Source organism: Stegodyphus dumicola, chromosome 2 (assembly GCF_044657685.1).
Source record: "Stegodyphus dumicola isolate Sdum_Otavi_A_Nest chromosome 2, ASM4465768v1".
Classification (NCBI taxonomy): Eukaryota; Metazoa; Arthropoda; class Arachnida; order Araneae; family Eresidae; genus Stegodyphus; species Stegodyphus dumicola.
The window spans coordinates 228463999-228481553 of record NC_140769.1 but is presented as its reverse complement, the minus strand read 5'-3'; the positions used below and the strand labels follow the sequence as shown (position 1 = coordinate 228481553).

Below are 17555 nucleotides of genomic sequence, written 5' to 3'. Positions count from 1 at the left end.
CGTTATTAAAACGGGAAGTAAAATTTAAATTAGCTACTTTCGTAACATGCGCGGCAACTGTATCATCGTCCTAGGATAATGTGGTCAGACTTTTGAAATGAAAGTTTTAATTGATTACGACACTATTCAGTGATTAAAGATGTTTGAGAACCATTATCAATTAAAGCACGGCATTCGAGAAACTGTCCTTGATTATTTTTTTTTTTACTCTTATTACAGCTGTAGCAAGTAAATTTAAATTACAATTTTTTACATTCCCTGTGAAGCAGAACTGCTGCTCTTCCGAGGTACCAGCCGAAAGTTGATATAAAGTCTGATTTTGAGATAGACCTTTTGGGGTAGTACTTGACTTCCAGCTAAATTTTTTTTATCAGTTCGAAAAGTGTGAAGAACTGTGTGATGTATCTGTTTACATGCCTTGCACGATGTAGTGAATCGGCATGAGGATACATCATGATTTGGTCTCAGACAGTTACAACAGTTTGCTTTTCGTATGAAGTTCCAATGCTCATCAATATTCATTTTAAGAAATTTCTCGCACTTATGTAGAAGATATGGTAATGGGCAAAGTAAAGAGAATCCTGCTTTAACTTTACACTTATTTTAAGAGCAAAAGTTTTGTTAATGGATTTTACTGATTTGTCTTGAATATTATAATTTCCCTTTACGCTCTGAAGGCTTCTAGCTTGCTTTCCCCAAAACGAAAAAAATTTAGGTTTACTCAAAAGTTATTTTATTTACGCATGATTATCAGGAAAGCTCAGAGTGCACAGATGTCCAAAATCCACGTTGTGATATCGAACCCAAAATGAGCTTATATGAGGTATATGTTCCCATCTCACAACTACACAGGATGCACAGTGTGACAACATACTGGAAAGGAGGTAGCTGAGGAGTCCCTGTGGCAGTCATCTATGTGATTCCACACCTGCAGCAAGGCAGTTTTCAAATCCCTGCTGGTTCTTGGAGGAGAACAGCAAGATGAAACTGCCCTCCCAAGAGCACCCCAGACATGCTCTAAGGTCAGGATATCTAGCTAATCAATCCATGCAACGAATATCCTCATATTTCAGGTAATTGTCAACCAGCTGAGCCCTATGCGGACTAGTGTTGCCGTGAATTAAAAGGCACCCAGAAACAACTATGCCCCTGAAAAGTCGATAAGATCTCCTCTCTATACCTCATACCAGACAAATGCAGCTGTCCAATATTATTCCTGCCCAAATCATTACACCTCCACCACTGCAAAGATCCTTTCCCTGTTCAGGAAGGGATGATATCGCATTCCAGGCTCTCTCCAAATACAGGTACGCCAAGAATCAGTGTCCAGGCTGAATCTCGACTTATCTGGAAGAAGCACAATGCTCCACTAAAGTCTGGTCCAAGGCGCATGTTGTTTGCATCATGCTAAATGCGCTCTTTTGTACGTATATTGCAATGAGCGGGACCCAAACAGTTGGTCTTCCACTCATATAAGCCTATCTTATGAAGCTTTTCGGCAACTGTAGACCATGAAGCTTGGGCTCTAGGGCAGTATACAGCTCACGTAAGAGCTGTGAAGCTATAGCAGTCCTGTACTGCTGTGACAAAACTGCAAATAACGATCCTCATTATGGATCTTGATCGAGCTTGTCCAAATCTTCTTGATAGTGCCCTGAAACTGTTTCCACAAACCACAGACGACACTGAGCACAGAGCTCTGTAGCCACCTCCACTTGTGATAGGCCTGCTTCCAACCTACCAACAATTCACCATCTCATTCCTTCATCCACACATTATGTTCTACTAATTTTACTGATATCTTATAAAATGTCGCCAACTCTTGGAAAAAAAAAAAAAAAAAAAAAAAACCAAGGTAAATCTTGTGAGGATGCAAGAGCACACAAACCGCCCCACACCCCTCGTTTGCTTATATCCCATCCATAATCATGCACTTGTATGCTTACATATTTACTTTAAATATTTACCTAATTAGTACCATTGGTTCAACACTTTTTATGTAAAAATGTACATAATTTGCAAATTCTCTTAATTTCTGGCATGAGTGTGTATGGGAATATAATTGCTGTACTTGAGTTATACTCTAGAAAATGTTGCTGATATACATGTTCCGGGGGTAATTTATAAAATCAGGATTCTTGAAACTACAAAGCTGTCAAATTCACATATTCTCCTAAGGTAGGATTTTAAAATGCTTCGCTGCTGAGTTTTCTGCATTTGAATAACAATGTAATTTTTACTAGGCAGTCTTATTTAACACAAAGAATAAATGATGGCTTACAGTTTTATATAACATAATAAGGAAATAAAGTTACATTGTAGAATTTATAATATTATACAGCTGAGCTGTAAAACATTATTAACACTCTCTTTCATTCAGTATTATAGACTATATATTCAGTATTATATATGAATATATAGTATATACTATATATTCAGTATTATAGACTATACTCAGTATTATAAAATCATCAATATTTTCTTAATCAGTTCAGCATGCCTTTAACAAAGGTCAGACAAAAACTGGCAATACGTAGCCTTATCATAAGACTAGTAAAATAATGAAGTAAATAAGAAGTAAGCTTTTTCCGACTTGGATAAAGTTCCCCATAATGAACTGAATGAAGCCTGTATAAAAATTACGTTATGCCTGCAAATTTTTGTTTGCTAAGTCCTTAAAAATATCTTTCAACTTACAGAAATGATAATAATAGATTACAAAAAATTTATTTGTAAAAATATGGAATTTCAATATTTTTATATAACAAAATTTCAATTTTTCTTTGAGCTCCAAAAACAACTGCTTTGCCATTGATTTTCTATGGAAAAGAAAAGAAATGATAATTTCGAGTCTATATTAGAAAATCTTGTTTTCCCCCCTTTAACGATATTTAACAACTGCATACAGAACAACTTATTAATTAGAATTTTCTTTGTAGGAATCATGTAAAAATTGAAATTCCTATGAATATCATTGATAAGAAAAAAACAAGAATGTTTATGTTCATTTGTGCATAAATTACATAAAATAAAATATTAAAAATTAATAAATATTACAAAATCATTTCTTTTGAAATTTCAGTCAACTAGAGGGAAAGAAAGAAATTGGGGAGGGGGGTCATACTAATATATGGGGGGTGTCATATTAAAATAATAGTAATTTTGTTGAAAGCATTCTGCATTTATTGAAAACAAAAAGACATATTCATTACCTAAATTCTTTTATTTGAAATTTATTTTAGAATATATTACATGATAGAGACACACCTATCTTTTAAGAAAAATGCAGTGGTTTTTTTTTTTTTTTGGTATAAAGCTTTGAAAAATATACTACCACTTTACTAAAAAATTCACAGCATGAATAATAAAGTAATAATACAAAACAAAGAAAGAAACAATACATGAAAACCACAATATGGCAATTAGCCCAATGCATACTGACTAGCATCTTCGGAATATGGGGGCAGGGGAGTTTTGTTAACATCACACTTCAAATACAATTCAAAGCTTGTTAATCTGATATATTAGCACTTCCAAAAGTTACTTGGATTTTAAATATATTTATTTAATTTGCAATTAAAAACAAATGCCATGCATATTCTTCTTCCAAGTTTACTAATATTTACACCAGGTCTTTATCAAGTTCTTTCCATTTGTTCATTTTCATACTTATTTCCCTAATCTTTTTAATTAATTCTCACAAACTTCTGTGGATATACTACTCTCTCTGCATGTGTCCTAGATAATCCATTTTGTTTGCTCAGCAATCATGTTTTGATTAAAATAACAAAACACCGTAGAATATACCACTTCATAAGGATTTACATTTTCATAAAATAAAAATATGGTATATTATAACATAAGACAATGTGGATAAATGTTAAAGTTAAGATAAATTATTCTCATAAATTTATAAGTGCCTGCAAGAGGATAAACGGCTATTAGCTGCTAACTATTTCCTGTATTCTGATGAATTTTTTAAAATAACCTAATACAATTTTAATGAAGGAATCAAAACATATAACTTATTTCAATCTTGGGCAAATATTGCATGTGATCAGTTAATTTAAAAAAAGTTAAATCATTTGTTAAAGAAAACATCTTTAAAAGTCTAATTGCAGATAAAAATAAAGGGGGGAATATATCTAATTTAGACATAAGCTGAATGAAAGTGTTAGTGTAAAATTATTATTGACAAAATAGGAATATAGTACGTATATGTATAATACATATGCCCACTTGAGGCTGTAGTGTTACAGATATCATGAAAAGCAAGTAATCTGAAAGAGCTGCTAAACTGTAAAAGATAAAACTAAAGTAAATCCAACTTTCTTACCCAACATTTTTGTTGTGATATACAAATAAATTTTGAATTGATTCTACTGTGTTAAATAAGTCACCTTTCATACAGCACATTTTTATCAGCAGTTTCGTGACACTGCTGATAAAAGACTCAGATTCATACAAACTGCTGACTCAGATTCATAAAAATGCAGCATATTATGAACTATATATGTATACTGAAAACAAAACTTTTTAAAGGTGCCTTACACAGTTTACATGTTGAGCACTGAAAACAACTGATATTTTATTATAAAATTATTAAAAAGAAATATTTCTTTCTTAGATAGAGCGAAAATACAACAGAGCTTAAAATTATTACAAAATACTTAAAAAATTAAATATGGTAAATATATTGTTAAAGCTCTATGCTTTATACTTAGGAATTTATAGGTGACATTTCTTCTTCAATAAATTTGAATAGAAACACAAAAAGCAATTTTAACACATTAAAACCCATGCTAAAAGAAATATTAGTACAAGGCCTTCATTGATTACTGGCAGCTTTTTCAGCTCTATGTTCATTCAAAGTAAGAACTTAAATGAAAGTGCTTGGGTAAGAACTTTCATTTACGTAGAAACTTAAATGAAAGTACAAAAGAGAAATTATTGCAGAGTTAGCTAATTACAAAACTTTACAGGAATTTTTAAGTATTTTACAAGATTCAAAACTTTTTTTTGGCAACACTCTATATAAAAAATACTACACCATTTGATATTAGTAAAAGTGTACTTAATTATTTACCTAACACATTCTTCTAATTAAAAAAAAATTCGAATCTTCACTGTAATTTTAATTTTTTTTTTTCCAATTCAGAAAATTCATGAGATGTTACTAAAGTTATTTCAAAGAATCTGAAGACAGAATCACATAACTACTTTTAATAGCAACATTTAGTACTGCATGACAAGACAAAGCAAAGCAAAAACATGTATGAATAAAACTACTTTTAATAACCTAAAAGATATAGTTCAGTTGCTTTTTCAATTAATGTGATCAGACAGTTATTATCACATTATTTAGATTATCACATATTGATTTGTAAGCAAAAATGAAAATTGGCAGAATTTAAAATATAAGTAAAGGTAACTTAAGTTTCTTCTAGATTTTGATTAATATGTATGGACAAACAGTTTTCCCCCTCGCATATCAGAAGAATATACTTATTACAGTGGAAAAAGTTTGCTTTATACTTAGCCTAATTTATATATAGTTATTTCTTTTAATCAGAACCCAGAAATCTTCAAGAAAATTAAGTGTGATAATTAGATTACAAGCACAATCATATTTGACAGTAAAAATCTCCAGAAATACCCATACCTTAAAAATTATTTGAAAAACATTTAGGTAACAAAATGTACTCAATTCTCACATAATTAAAAAAAAAAAAAAAAAAAAAAAAAATCAGGAATGAAAATATGTCACAAAACATTATGTTACAATAACATTCTGCTGGTCTGTGATTTCAAATTATTTTTACAACCACAATATCATAGCTGCCAACCTTAAAATCTGAAAAAGAGAGAAACCTGGAGGTTTTCATGTTGTGCAGATGCCACTTTAAAGGAACTTCAAACTGACTTAAATTCACATTACAAATGCATGATTCAGGTTATTGAACTATTAACAATTCAATTCTGAAGTAAAATATATTAGTATTTAATTAGATATTCCAAATTTCATGCTCTTTGGCTAATTTTATTTTGTAATTTTCTTACACTTTAATGCTGAGAAAATCCGAAATAGGAAAGGAAAGCTTTTATGTATTGAAGTACTTTTAAATACTATTAAAATAAAATTAATAATTAATGTACATAATATTTATCTAGATAAACTTAGTAATGCACCATATATTGAAGTAAAATAGATACAAATAATAACTGATTTAACTTTGGATGAATCTTCATATCTATAAATATATGCAGTAGATTAAGATAATTCAGATAAAATGAAATTTAATAAGAAAGAGGTCATAAAAATGTAATAAGAAAAAATACAGTTCAAATTATATAAAACTTAACAAGAAAAATTATTCTGAATATTAATAGGGGAAAAGAATTTGTACAATTTAAGTTTCACTCATTCAAGAAATTTCATTTATTGTTGGAAAACATTCCTTAATAAAGGCTAAAAATTAAAAAACGAGAGAATCAGAGATCTATTGGGATATGTGAAGGAAAACCTGTAGTATCAATGATGTTTGTTGTAAGAGGACTTTACAATATTGATGGTGTAGAATGTAGAAGGTTGAATTTGTAATAAAGAGCAAGAATTTTGATGGTGAAGGTTGCTGAAATGCCAATCCACAATAAATTGGAAACAGGAAAACGAGGCAGAATGGATCTCTCATTTTATTTCAGGAAACATGTTGCAGCCACAAACAACTTAGCACATTATTTGTGCTTATTTCAAAAGGTTTATATTTTTGATAACTTTGCAATAAGAAGGAAGCAGAAGACAGAAATTCATATGACATGGATTAGTCTTGAAATGATGCAGAGCAAAAAGAGATTACTATTTTTAGAATACAGAAGGGAAGTTAATTTACGATATTGATTTTATTTATAATTTATCTTTACATATTCTTTTTCTTATATATATAGATAATATTGAACAAACCATATTCTGTGTACTGAACATTTAAATAAGCATTCAACACTAATCATTGGTCTTGATTCTCCTACCTTTTGAATTATCTTCAAATTCACATTTTCCCATGATTCTAAATAACAGAATTACTTTTAGCTTTATGAAAAATATACCACCTAACTTAGCTATAAAGTTATACCACCTAGATTAGTTAAGTACTTCTCACCTACTTAACTAATCTATTTTTGGATCATTAAAAACTGGAAAATTTGTCATCACATAAAACTAGGAGAATTGGCAGCTACACAATACTAATGACATGTATTTATCGAATGAACTGAAGGTCTTTGTATATATATTAAATATACCTAATAATTTTATTCACATTATAATTCAGTTAGGTAATGTGAATAAAGTTTTATTAGGCATTAAATATATGTACATTAATTACACTTAATACCATTTTTTTACATTACCTTAATTAAAAACTTTGAATATTACAAAATACATGTATGATGTAAATTCTACTCTTAACATGTTGACTGCCACGGCACTTTTTGGATTCTGCTCCGAGAAGCCAAATCGATTTAATCATATTATATTATTAAAAACAATAATTATGATTCATAAAAATCATTAAAAAGTTTACAAGATGATTTTTTTTTGTAGAAAAAAGTGTCTTACGAATTATCTCGTAGTCAGCTTTTGTTAGACAAAGCTTTTTGCAGAAGCCCACTACAAGTTGATTCATACAGACATAGAAATAGAATAAAATAAAATAGGAATAATAAGATTAGAATAAGAACAGAAATAAAAATAAAAAGATACAATAGAATAGAAATAAAATGATTTCGATGAAAATGAACACAATTCGAGACTACAACAACAGAATGTCTGGCATTGATCGATCAGATCAAATGCTATCATACTACACAGCTCTTCGAAAGACAATTAGGTGGCCAAAAAAAGTTGCACTACACATTATTGAGATATATATACATAATGTACACAAACGTTTTTAAAAAATAAATTGTTTTACAGTAAAACTAACAAAATTCAGAAAAGAATTTGTGAAGACACTGATTGGCGAAAATATTCAATTAGCTTCTGCTAAAAAATCTAAATTGGGCAACCTTCATTGTTTGCAAAGTATTCCCCCTACTGCAAAGAAGAAATAGCTTTGTTGAGTTTGTACAAGAGCTCACATATGCAGGGAAACATATTATTTCTGTCCAGTCTATGAAGCGAAGCCAGCTCTTTGTGTTGAAGATTGTTTTAAAATTTATCAAAAACAATAAATATATTCTTTTTTTTTAAACTAATGAATAAACATTGAATGTATATTTTTGGTTCATTTTCAATAAAATTTCTATTTGTATAACCCAAACTTTATTGTTTATTTTCTTCCAAGAGGCCATCCATTCATATTTAGACTTATAAACTACAAATTAACTCGAAGCGGCACAAAGTGGCAAATCAAGAAGCTACGAGATAACTCATATTGGGCGTCCCAAAGAAGACAGCTAATATGAGTTATCTCGTGTTGGGCAGTCAACGTGTTCAGCTAATTAGCACGAAGAAATGCTAGGATGCAATAAACAGTTTTATTTGACACTTTTTAAAATTAATTTTTAATAACAAAGTAATTATTAAGGTTAAGCTATACAACTATGTTCTACAATTTTTATGTAAATCATATTTATTATACAGTTTTCATTTCGAAATTGTAAGCATTCATGACAGCTTCCATTTTATAAAATATGCACAGATAATAGATTTTGGATAAAAATTCTCTTAATTATATTACCCATCAGGCTTTCAGTGCTTTACCAATACAAATGAAACACTACTAATGGGTTAAATGCTTAAAAAAAAAAAAAAAAAAACTACTCTTAAATTAGATAATATACAGACTACATAAAATCAGATTTGCACATCATTAAACTCTGAGGTTTTAGTTGTACAAAGCAGAGATTTAAAGATTATAGTGCATTGCAATATCAAACACGAGGACCTTTTCGTGTATCTTTAACACAAAAAGTTAGAATACAAAAAGGCATAACAGGACATAACAGGAAAATTTTATATTACAATTGAAACATACAACTTTAATAAAAATATATATATATATTGAAAATGAAAGAATTTACATAAATATATACAGTAGCAAAATACTGCTAAAATAGTACTAATAGTAATAAAATGAATGAAATTTCCACACTTCCCACATATTGAGTGGACATGTGATATACAGTATTAAAATATATATTTATTTTAAATCCCAACTTAGATTAATGTTGGGATTAAAAATGGGGTAAACTGAAATATCTATTACAGGCCAGACTAGTTTTAGCATTTTGGTATATTTTATGTAATTATGCAAAACCTAGCCAAGCTGTTGACAGCTCTTTCCAAGAATCCTAGTTTTACACTTAATTGCAAGTTATATACATATTTAACTTAGCATTGGAATGAAAAATAAACACACAAGAACACACCAGGAAAATATCCCATAGCATCATCTGCAAAAAGATACTTGTTTAGTGCTCAAACTCAAAATTAATTTAAGATAAAGTAGAGTAACATAAGCAACAGATCAGAATACAAATGCTATAATAAATTGGCTAGTAGGAATATATTCATATCCCAACACAATCTTATTTCCCCATGAATATAGTTAAAACTAAAAAGATATTTTTCTGCTTCTGCAAAGATTCACATAAAAAATTCTTTGATAATCCTTGAAAACACAGTCAATAAAACTTAAAAAAAAAAAAAAAAAAAAAAAAAAAAAATAATAATAATAATAATAATAATAATAATAATAATAATAATAAATATAATGAGCAGTGGAAAAGGTAACAGATATCTGCATTCATTAACTGAGGAAGGTCTGAAAGGTTTCATAATAGTAAATACAATTTTACAGTAATTTCGAAAGCCTTTAGAATCATTCTTGTTAAAGTGTGAATCAAATTTAAAAATTTAGATTCCTTCCCCTGTTAACTGCATTAAATAATTTTTTATCCTTAATGTTGCCAAATATGACAATTATCATTACAATTTAACATTTCCTCCTGAAATAAATTCTTTAATACATCATTTAGAATTTAATTGCCTTCTACAGATATTATTAATAAAATTACTGATTTCAATATAATCACTAAAATATGGAATTTACAGAAGCAAGAAAAGAAAGAATGATTTTTATTCAGGAAAACAGTATTTGCAGAAGTTAATTATTAATTTACTTAAATTTTGTTCTGTTATCATATACAGTTACTTCTTTAACAAAAATAGCTACTACTGAAACTTTTCTCTACTTTTCATTCCCAATGAAGCATCAGTTTTTTTAAAGAATATCTGCCAAAATATCTCATAAATATTATATTTAAAAAAATAATTACTTTATGTGGATTTTTAACATAAGAATATTTTCATATTTTATGCTTTTCTTTGTAAAATTACTTAAGCAAATTTTTTTCAACAAACAAATAAAACTAGGAGGAAGAAAACTAACTAAATGGCAAAATTAAAGGAAAATACTAAAATGTATTTAAATTTAAAAAAAAAAAAGTTTATATGCTTATGTTAATTTCAAATTTAGTCAATACTTTTAATAAATATTTTGTTCTGTTACTGGAGATTTTTATGTGTGTGGTGATGCTTTTTCTTCTGTAAAACAAGGTATGAAAATGCTGTCAACATTAAATGATAGCATGTATTGCTAACTGAGGTGGCATCTTTTAAATAGCCGGGGGGGGGGGAAGACAATGATTATTTTTAATAGGATATCAATATATGATTACAGCTGCAAAATATCTTTATATATCACATTTTCAAATGTATCACTTAAGCTTTGTGATATTTAACTTAATTTACAGAATTCATAACACCAGACTTAAATTCATCCATTTCATTTGCAACATTTAAAATAAATTATGCAATGATTGAAAATAAAAATTTAAAACAAATGAAGACAAAAAATTTAATTCTCTAATATGGTAGTAATGAGAAACTATAATAATTTATATATGAAAAAAAAGAGACAACTGTAAAATGTACAGTAATTAAATTTTTAAAAAATGAGCAGTCTTGTTTACACAAATCTCGGAAACTAAATATTTGTTTTCATGTTAATCATATTCATGGCTACTTTCGCGCTTAGTAGCACTAGTTTCGTCTCCTTGGCCAGCATTTTCACGTGATCTGACTGTTTTCGAAACATTTTCCGTAAATCCAGTTTGGGTAATCCTAGAAAGAAAAATCATCATAAAAAAACTTTAACAGGTATGCTTCTCAAAACTACACTGGTTATCATAAATTAAAGAAAAATCACAATTACTGAAAAAGTTACATGTAGAATTTTATGAAACTTACCCACAATATACAACACATAGTAAGGTATCAAATAACAAAAAGAAATTACCAGACACTTATGGTAGTATAGAAATTAGCACATGTAAAAAATGAACAAATCAAAGATGTCAGTTTGCTATAGTAAAAATATTTTCAATATGGAATATAATCACCTCTAGAAGCAATACAGCACATTCAGCGATGTGTGATGCTTTCAATTACGCAGTCTATCATTTCCATAGGAAGCGAGAGCCATTGCTCTTGCAAAGCAGTTGCAAGAGGGGCAAGAGTCTAAGGGGGTGGATTGAGAGCAGCTAGACGTCTCCTTAAAGCATCCCAAATGTACTCGATAGGATTCAAGTCCGGGAATCGAGCTGGCCACTCCATGCGCATAATTGTTTCCTGTTGAAGATAATCATATATGATGCGAGCCCTGTGTGGTCTTGCATTGCCGTCCTGTGACAGGAAAGCATCACCTATTGCCTCAGCATATGGGTGCACATAAGCATCAAGGATGTCATCTCTATAAACATGAGCATTCACGGTTCCCCTTGGAAAAACATGGAGGTCTGTGCATCCACCCAAAGAGATACCACCCCAAACACAGACACTGCCTCTTGCGTATGCATATCTTTCACGAATGTTTGACGGATGATAACGGGTTCCAGGTTCTCTCCATATCAAGTAACGCCTACTATCGCATTCTAGACTAAACCTGGACTCATCCGTAAAGAGAATAGCCCTTGATTGCTTATGTTAATTATTGCTCAGGCATCCAGTGGACATGTTGTCGTGCCCACTGCAAACGGTCCCTGCTATGGTGTGACATGAGTTGCACGCAAATGGTTGTTCACCTCGCATACAGACCGCCTTTGTGAAAAGAGTCGGAGTAGCGGTTCTATTCCTGAGCGCACATAACGTCAAATATCGGTCATCGGCGCTCGTCGTAGCAGTTGGCCATCCTTGGCTGAACCTCTTAGGTGTCGAATCTGTGATTTGAAATTGCTTCCAAAGTCTATGAATCACAGAAGGACTCCCATTTAGCCATCTGGCCACTTCTGTTTTACTTTGTCCTGCCTCTAGTCTTCTAATGGCTTTCTATTGTAGTTCTGCAGGCAAATGTTGCCTGGAGATCATTGTTACGAATTGGCTATCTCAGATTTCTGATGTCACTATCACAGTGAAATATGTGGGCTTGCTCTCAAACATAGACTTTTATGCTCCTCGCAGATGAGGTATTCCAAGTGCAGTGGCACTAATTTGCATACTGGAGTTTTACTCAGCTACTCTTAACTTGGCAACATATTCAAATTTTACATGGTTTGGCTTATTTTTGAGGGAGTTATCACTATTTTTGTGATTTTTCCTTAATTTATGATAACCAGTATATTTTCATAACATTTTTAGTAATTTGAAAAACCATGTGCAAATTTTCCAGCTTCTCATGAAAATAACAAAGCAACAAAAATTTAAGTAGTTAGATTTGGGGAACACCACACAAAAATACTCTTTAAAAAATTAACAACACTAATGAATGAATTCTACACACAACCACAAAAAATTGCCAGTTTAGTTCAGTTGTAATTATTACCTAAATATCTGGATCAACTTTCATGGTAAATAAAACTTAATGCTTTATTTATAATAGCATTAAATTAAATTCAGGAGAAATACAATCTTCAGAATTTATATTTAATATAAAATAGATGAATCCAAATGTATACTTATAATTTATTATAACACATACTCATAATTTATTTAACATTACATATTTTTTAATGTTGTGAATTTAAACTTACATTTTTACAACTATATTTTAATTTAACATTCATAATGAAGCAAAAAGGCACCATTATGAAAAAAAAAATATACACAATAAATAACACCAATAGTACTATGATAAAGCTTGTTTTCTTATTTTAACCAAGCCTTTATTTTGCAGCAGAGTTTAATTTAGTCAAAGCAAATTGGAAAAGAAACCAAACAAAATTCTTTTGATAGTAAAAGAATTACCTCATTATATAAGACTAAAATTTATTAAATATTGTACAAATCAAGACTTACACTTCATTCATTTCTAAATCTTCATCTTGTGGCAAACGGAAGTAAGGATTGCTGGTAGTTGGTTGAAAGTTTATTCCTGTCACGATGAAAAATGTAAAAGTTGCAGCTTCACGGAATACTTCATCTAACCATTCATACTGAAAAGGCACAGTTATCTAAGAAGAAAAATAATTTTAATTCATAAAGTGAAAAAAGTGATATTAAAAGAGACAGACACTTTACTACAAAAAGTCAAGTTAATGTAAAAAAATTCTTACCTTGTTAATATTTAATATATTAAACAGATCAAATTTTGAACATTTAAGGAACAGACATGTGAGCTCATTTTTACAAATGATAAAATTTGGATGAGCTCATGAAGGTAATATATAATGCAATAGCAACTTTCGTCATGAAGTACCAAAAAAAATCACAAGTTTTCGCAAAACAAAGGAATTTTGTTAAATACCTATTGATTTCCAACAATAAACAGAATAAGTGGAGAAAAGTGCATTCTTAACTATGAAGATGAATATAATGCATTACATATATTAAATCTAATAAAAATTTTAAAATATTACATAAATGGCATTATGCATAATCATGCAAATGTTTTCCACATTTGACCTTCCTCAGAACACTTTTACAACACATTCATTCAATTTTTGTGATCTTCTCATATAATTAAAAAAATAATTTTCAAAATTTGCAACACATTTATAAAATTATTTATAAATTTATAAAAAAGTTCACCAAAAAAAAATTAAAGATTAACTTAATGCTTGTAATCAATAGTGACTTCTTATAATAAAAAAATCAAGGAATCACATGCATATTTACAATACATGGCAACATATAAAATATTTTTACAGAGGATTCCAGTTACTTAGTAAAAATATAAATACTTCTGTAACTCCTATAATAATAATGATAAATAAAGAGCATTATTTAAAACATTTTAGAAAAAAATTTACATTACAGTAACTTTTAAGTCCAAAATGGCAATTTGCCCAGAAGGACTATTAATTTCAGTTTGGCATTTTGCGTTGATTTACGATAAATGTCCATTCGCTTTTCAAATTGTTGCTACCAAATATTAGAGCCCTGTATTATATTTAAAGAAATTAAATAATGAAGAATCTACATAAATGTATGTATGTTTCTTGCATTGTGATAAAATAATGGCACTCAAATTTTAGAACTAGAGCCATCAAATTTTGAAAAACGTACATTTCCACCCGAATATGGGCATCTAGGAGCCAAAATTTGGAATTTATTATATAATCTATTTCATATTTTCGAAAACTTTTCCGAATTTTTTATTAAAAAAAATTAACAATTTCAAAGCGAGCAGTGGCAACACTGTAGGGCATAAAACATTTTTATTCCAGCATGCAAGGCTGTCTATTGAAAATTCTAAATATATGTGTTTTTAAATATTTTTAGCACAATGTGGCATTAGCCCAGATGCTCTCAAAACATGTTTGTGCCTGTAAATGAGAAAAACGTCCTTATTATAAAATCTAAAATCTTTCAGTTTTTAGTCTGAGTTACAGGTTTTAATTCAAATTATTCAACAATGAATAATCCTGCTTTTACTTCGCACAATTTCAAAGCGAGCAATGGCAACATTGTACGGGGGAAGAAAATATTTTTTTATCTCCCATGCACGAGACTGTGTATCAGAAATTCTAAAGATATGCTAATTTTAAAATTACTTTGTGATATTGCTGTCGAACTGAATTTTATGTTTTAACCCTCTAAGCAGCAAGTATTATAGGCCGTATATATACGGCCTATAATACTTTTTGTGATATCTGTAAGAACATATATGTAGGTGCATATTAAAATATGTTAAAGAAATTAAGGAAATATATCAAAAGAAAACAATTCCAGGTATGAAATACCAGGAGAGTTTCTACATTAAAATCAAAAAATAATTGTTCTCATAGTAGTTTTGGGAAATTTGTCCTTTCATAGCAAAAACCCTGGCCGCTCAGAGGGTTAAGTGTGAAGAACATGATATAAATAAATAAAGGTAACACACAACATGTTAAATAAAACATCCTTTGGGCACTATGTAAAATCTGAAAGCTTTCAGATTAAAAAAAAAAAAATTAATTTAAACTTTATTTTATATTACAATGAAATCACAGTTCATGAATTTAATTCATTCCTAAAATATGGTTTGCTAACTAAAAATATTTGTATAAAGGGACAATTTTCTCCATAAGAATTAATGTAAAATGGATTAATTCATTATATAATAACATAAAATTGTTTATGAAATCTTATGTTATAACATAATGTTGTTTACAAAAATTTGACAATAATATCTTGTTCACAACCTAAAATCAATTAAAAATCAGTAAATATGAAACAGAAAAGTAACCACAATATTACACAGATAAAACAAGACAAAAATGCAACTTAATTTTTCTGTATCCATATGAAGGAGATCAGATGGCATATAAATGGAAAATGATGAGAAAGATAATGCTGTTTGGATGCAAAACTTCCTTCTATAAAAACATCAGTTAACTGTCTTTAGGAACACCTTCTTTTACCTTTTCTTTGTTTCTAAGTGCCACTCTATTCTGAGACTCACTGAGCTCTGGCATCCATCTCACTCAAAATTTGTCCAATGTAATTTGTTACTGCTTATGTTTTTTTAAAATGTTCCCAAAGTCAGCCATGGCATTGTAATTGAAACAAAACTGTGTATGCTGTATCTTGCTACAGCTTTATCAAGGTGATAATAATATATGAAAATTTTGCCATCTTGCCTCAGTACAAATTTCGCTGATCAGAGAACTAGGATTATTTCCTCACCTTCCTTTTCTAAAGATATTCCTCCCACACTTGCCTTTTGCTTTATTCTCTAGCAACTTGCCCATGTCTTCAGTATTAACTTCCAAGCCCATGGTTTTGTTTAAACTATAACTATAGGCTATGAAGTTAACAATAAAGTTCCTTTCACCCATGGTTTACTAAAGACACTACATCATAGTTAATGAATAAAGTTTTAAGTGTTAAAATGGTCAAAATTTTTGCCTGCTATATAATCTGCCAAAATTTCTTCCAGGTAGAATACATGGTCCTGTAAATCATTTGCTGTTAGTCTTCATTAATGAGAGTTAAGCAGTGAAACATATTAAAATGATATATCCAGAAGTTACTGAGTATTTGTTATGTGTCATAGGTTGCTTCAAAATATTTCTTCCAGGTAGAATACATGGTCCTGTAAATCATTTGCTGTTAGGCTTCATTAATGAGAGTTAAGCAGTGAAACATATTAAAATGATATATCCAGAAGTTACTGAGTATTTATTATGTGTCATAGGTTGCTTCAAAATATTTTGAAAATCATATATTGCTAACTTAAAGATTTGTAACTCCAGACACTATTCATCATTCAAGGTGTTTTTTGTTCAGATAATTTGTTCATGAAGTAAGGCATTTTCATAATCCAAGGTTTCACTGCATAAAAGTATCTTCAAAAGCTCCCCAAAATGATAAATTTTAGAAACAGCAAGTTTTTCTTTATTAAAAAATTGCACAATTTAAGAAGCTAATTGTTACTGAAAATTCTAATTAAAATGTTTTATATCTGCAAGACACCATCACATATTAACAAACAAAGTTTTTCATTAGCAATAAATTCATCTCAATATACAGTCAAAAGTCGTTAATCCGGACTCGTCGGGACTTCGGCGATTCCGGATTATCGATTTTTCCGGATTATAGATCATCAGTTTAAATCTCGTAAGATGGCATGCAGAAATTCTAAAATTAAAAACATGAAACCGTAATTTATGAAATAAAGAACAATTATGATCTGAAGGGTATCAAAATTAGCAAAAAGAAAAAGCTTAATATTTATTTGTTTACTTTATTAAACATTTCTTTCAATGTAAGTTGTTTAAGTTTTGCTTCGTTTCATGTGATAATACTTTCTCTTTAATTCTATTAAACAGACATAATTTCTTGTTCAGTTACAAAGTTCCGCTGTTTAAGTCCTATAATTGCTGTGTCAAGAACACCGACTAATTTGTCAATCGAAACTTTTTCGTTTTCAATAACCTCTGTCACTTTTCTTCGCTATCAGAAGCGAATTATAATGACGAGGAACTTGTTTTAAATCATATCAAAGACGGAGCATATCGAGATGAAATACTACATTTGGTAAGGAATTATAAGCCAAATAAAATAAAAACACTGC

At 29.6% G+C, this 17555-nt stretch overlaps 1 protein-coding gene across 1 annotated transcript in view; it reads right to left on the bottom strand.

Annotated features, from left to right (window-relative positions):
- Window positions 1-3204: 3204 nt before the first annotated feature.
- Window positions 3205-17555, bottom strand: part of LOC118188200 (protein GPR107) — an 88688-nt gene continuing 74337 nt past the window's right edge. Inside the window, exons 15-16 of the mRNA XM_085811860.1 lie at window positions 13355-13509; window positions 3205-11185 (exon numbers count right to left, since the gene is read on the bottom strand). Of these exons, the coding sequence (XP_085667986.1) occupies window positions 11068-11185; window positions 13355-13509 (273 nt within the window). The 3' untranslated portion in view covers window positions 3205-11067. The remainder of the gene's footprint in view (window positions 11186-13354; window positions 13510-17555) is intronic.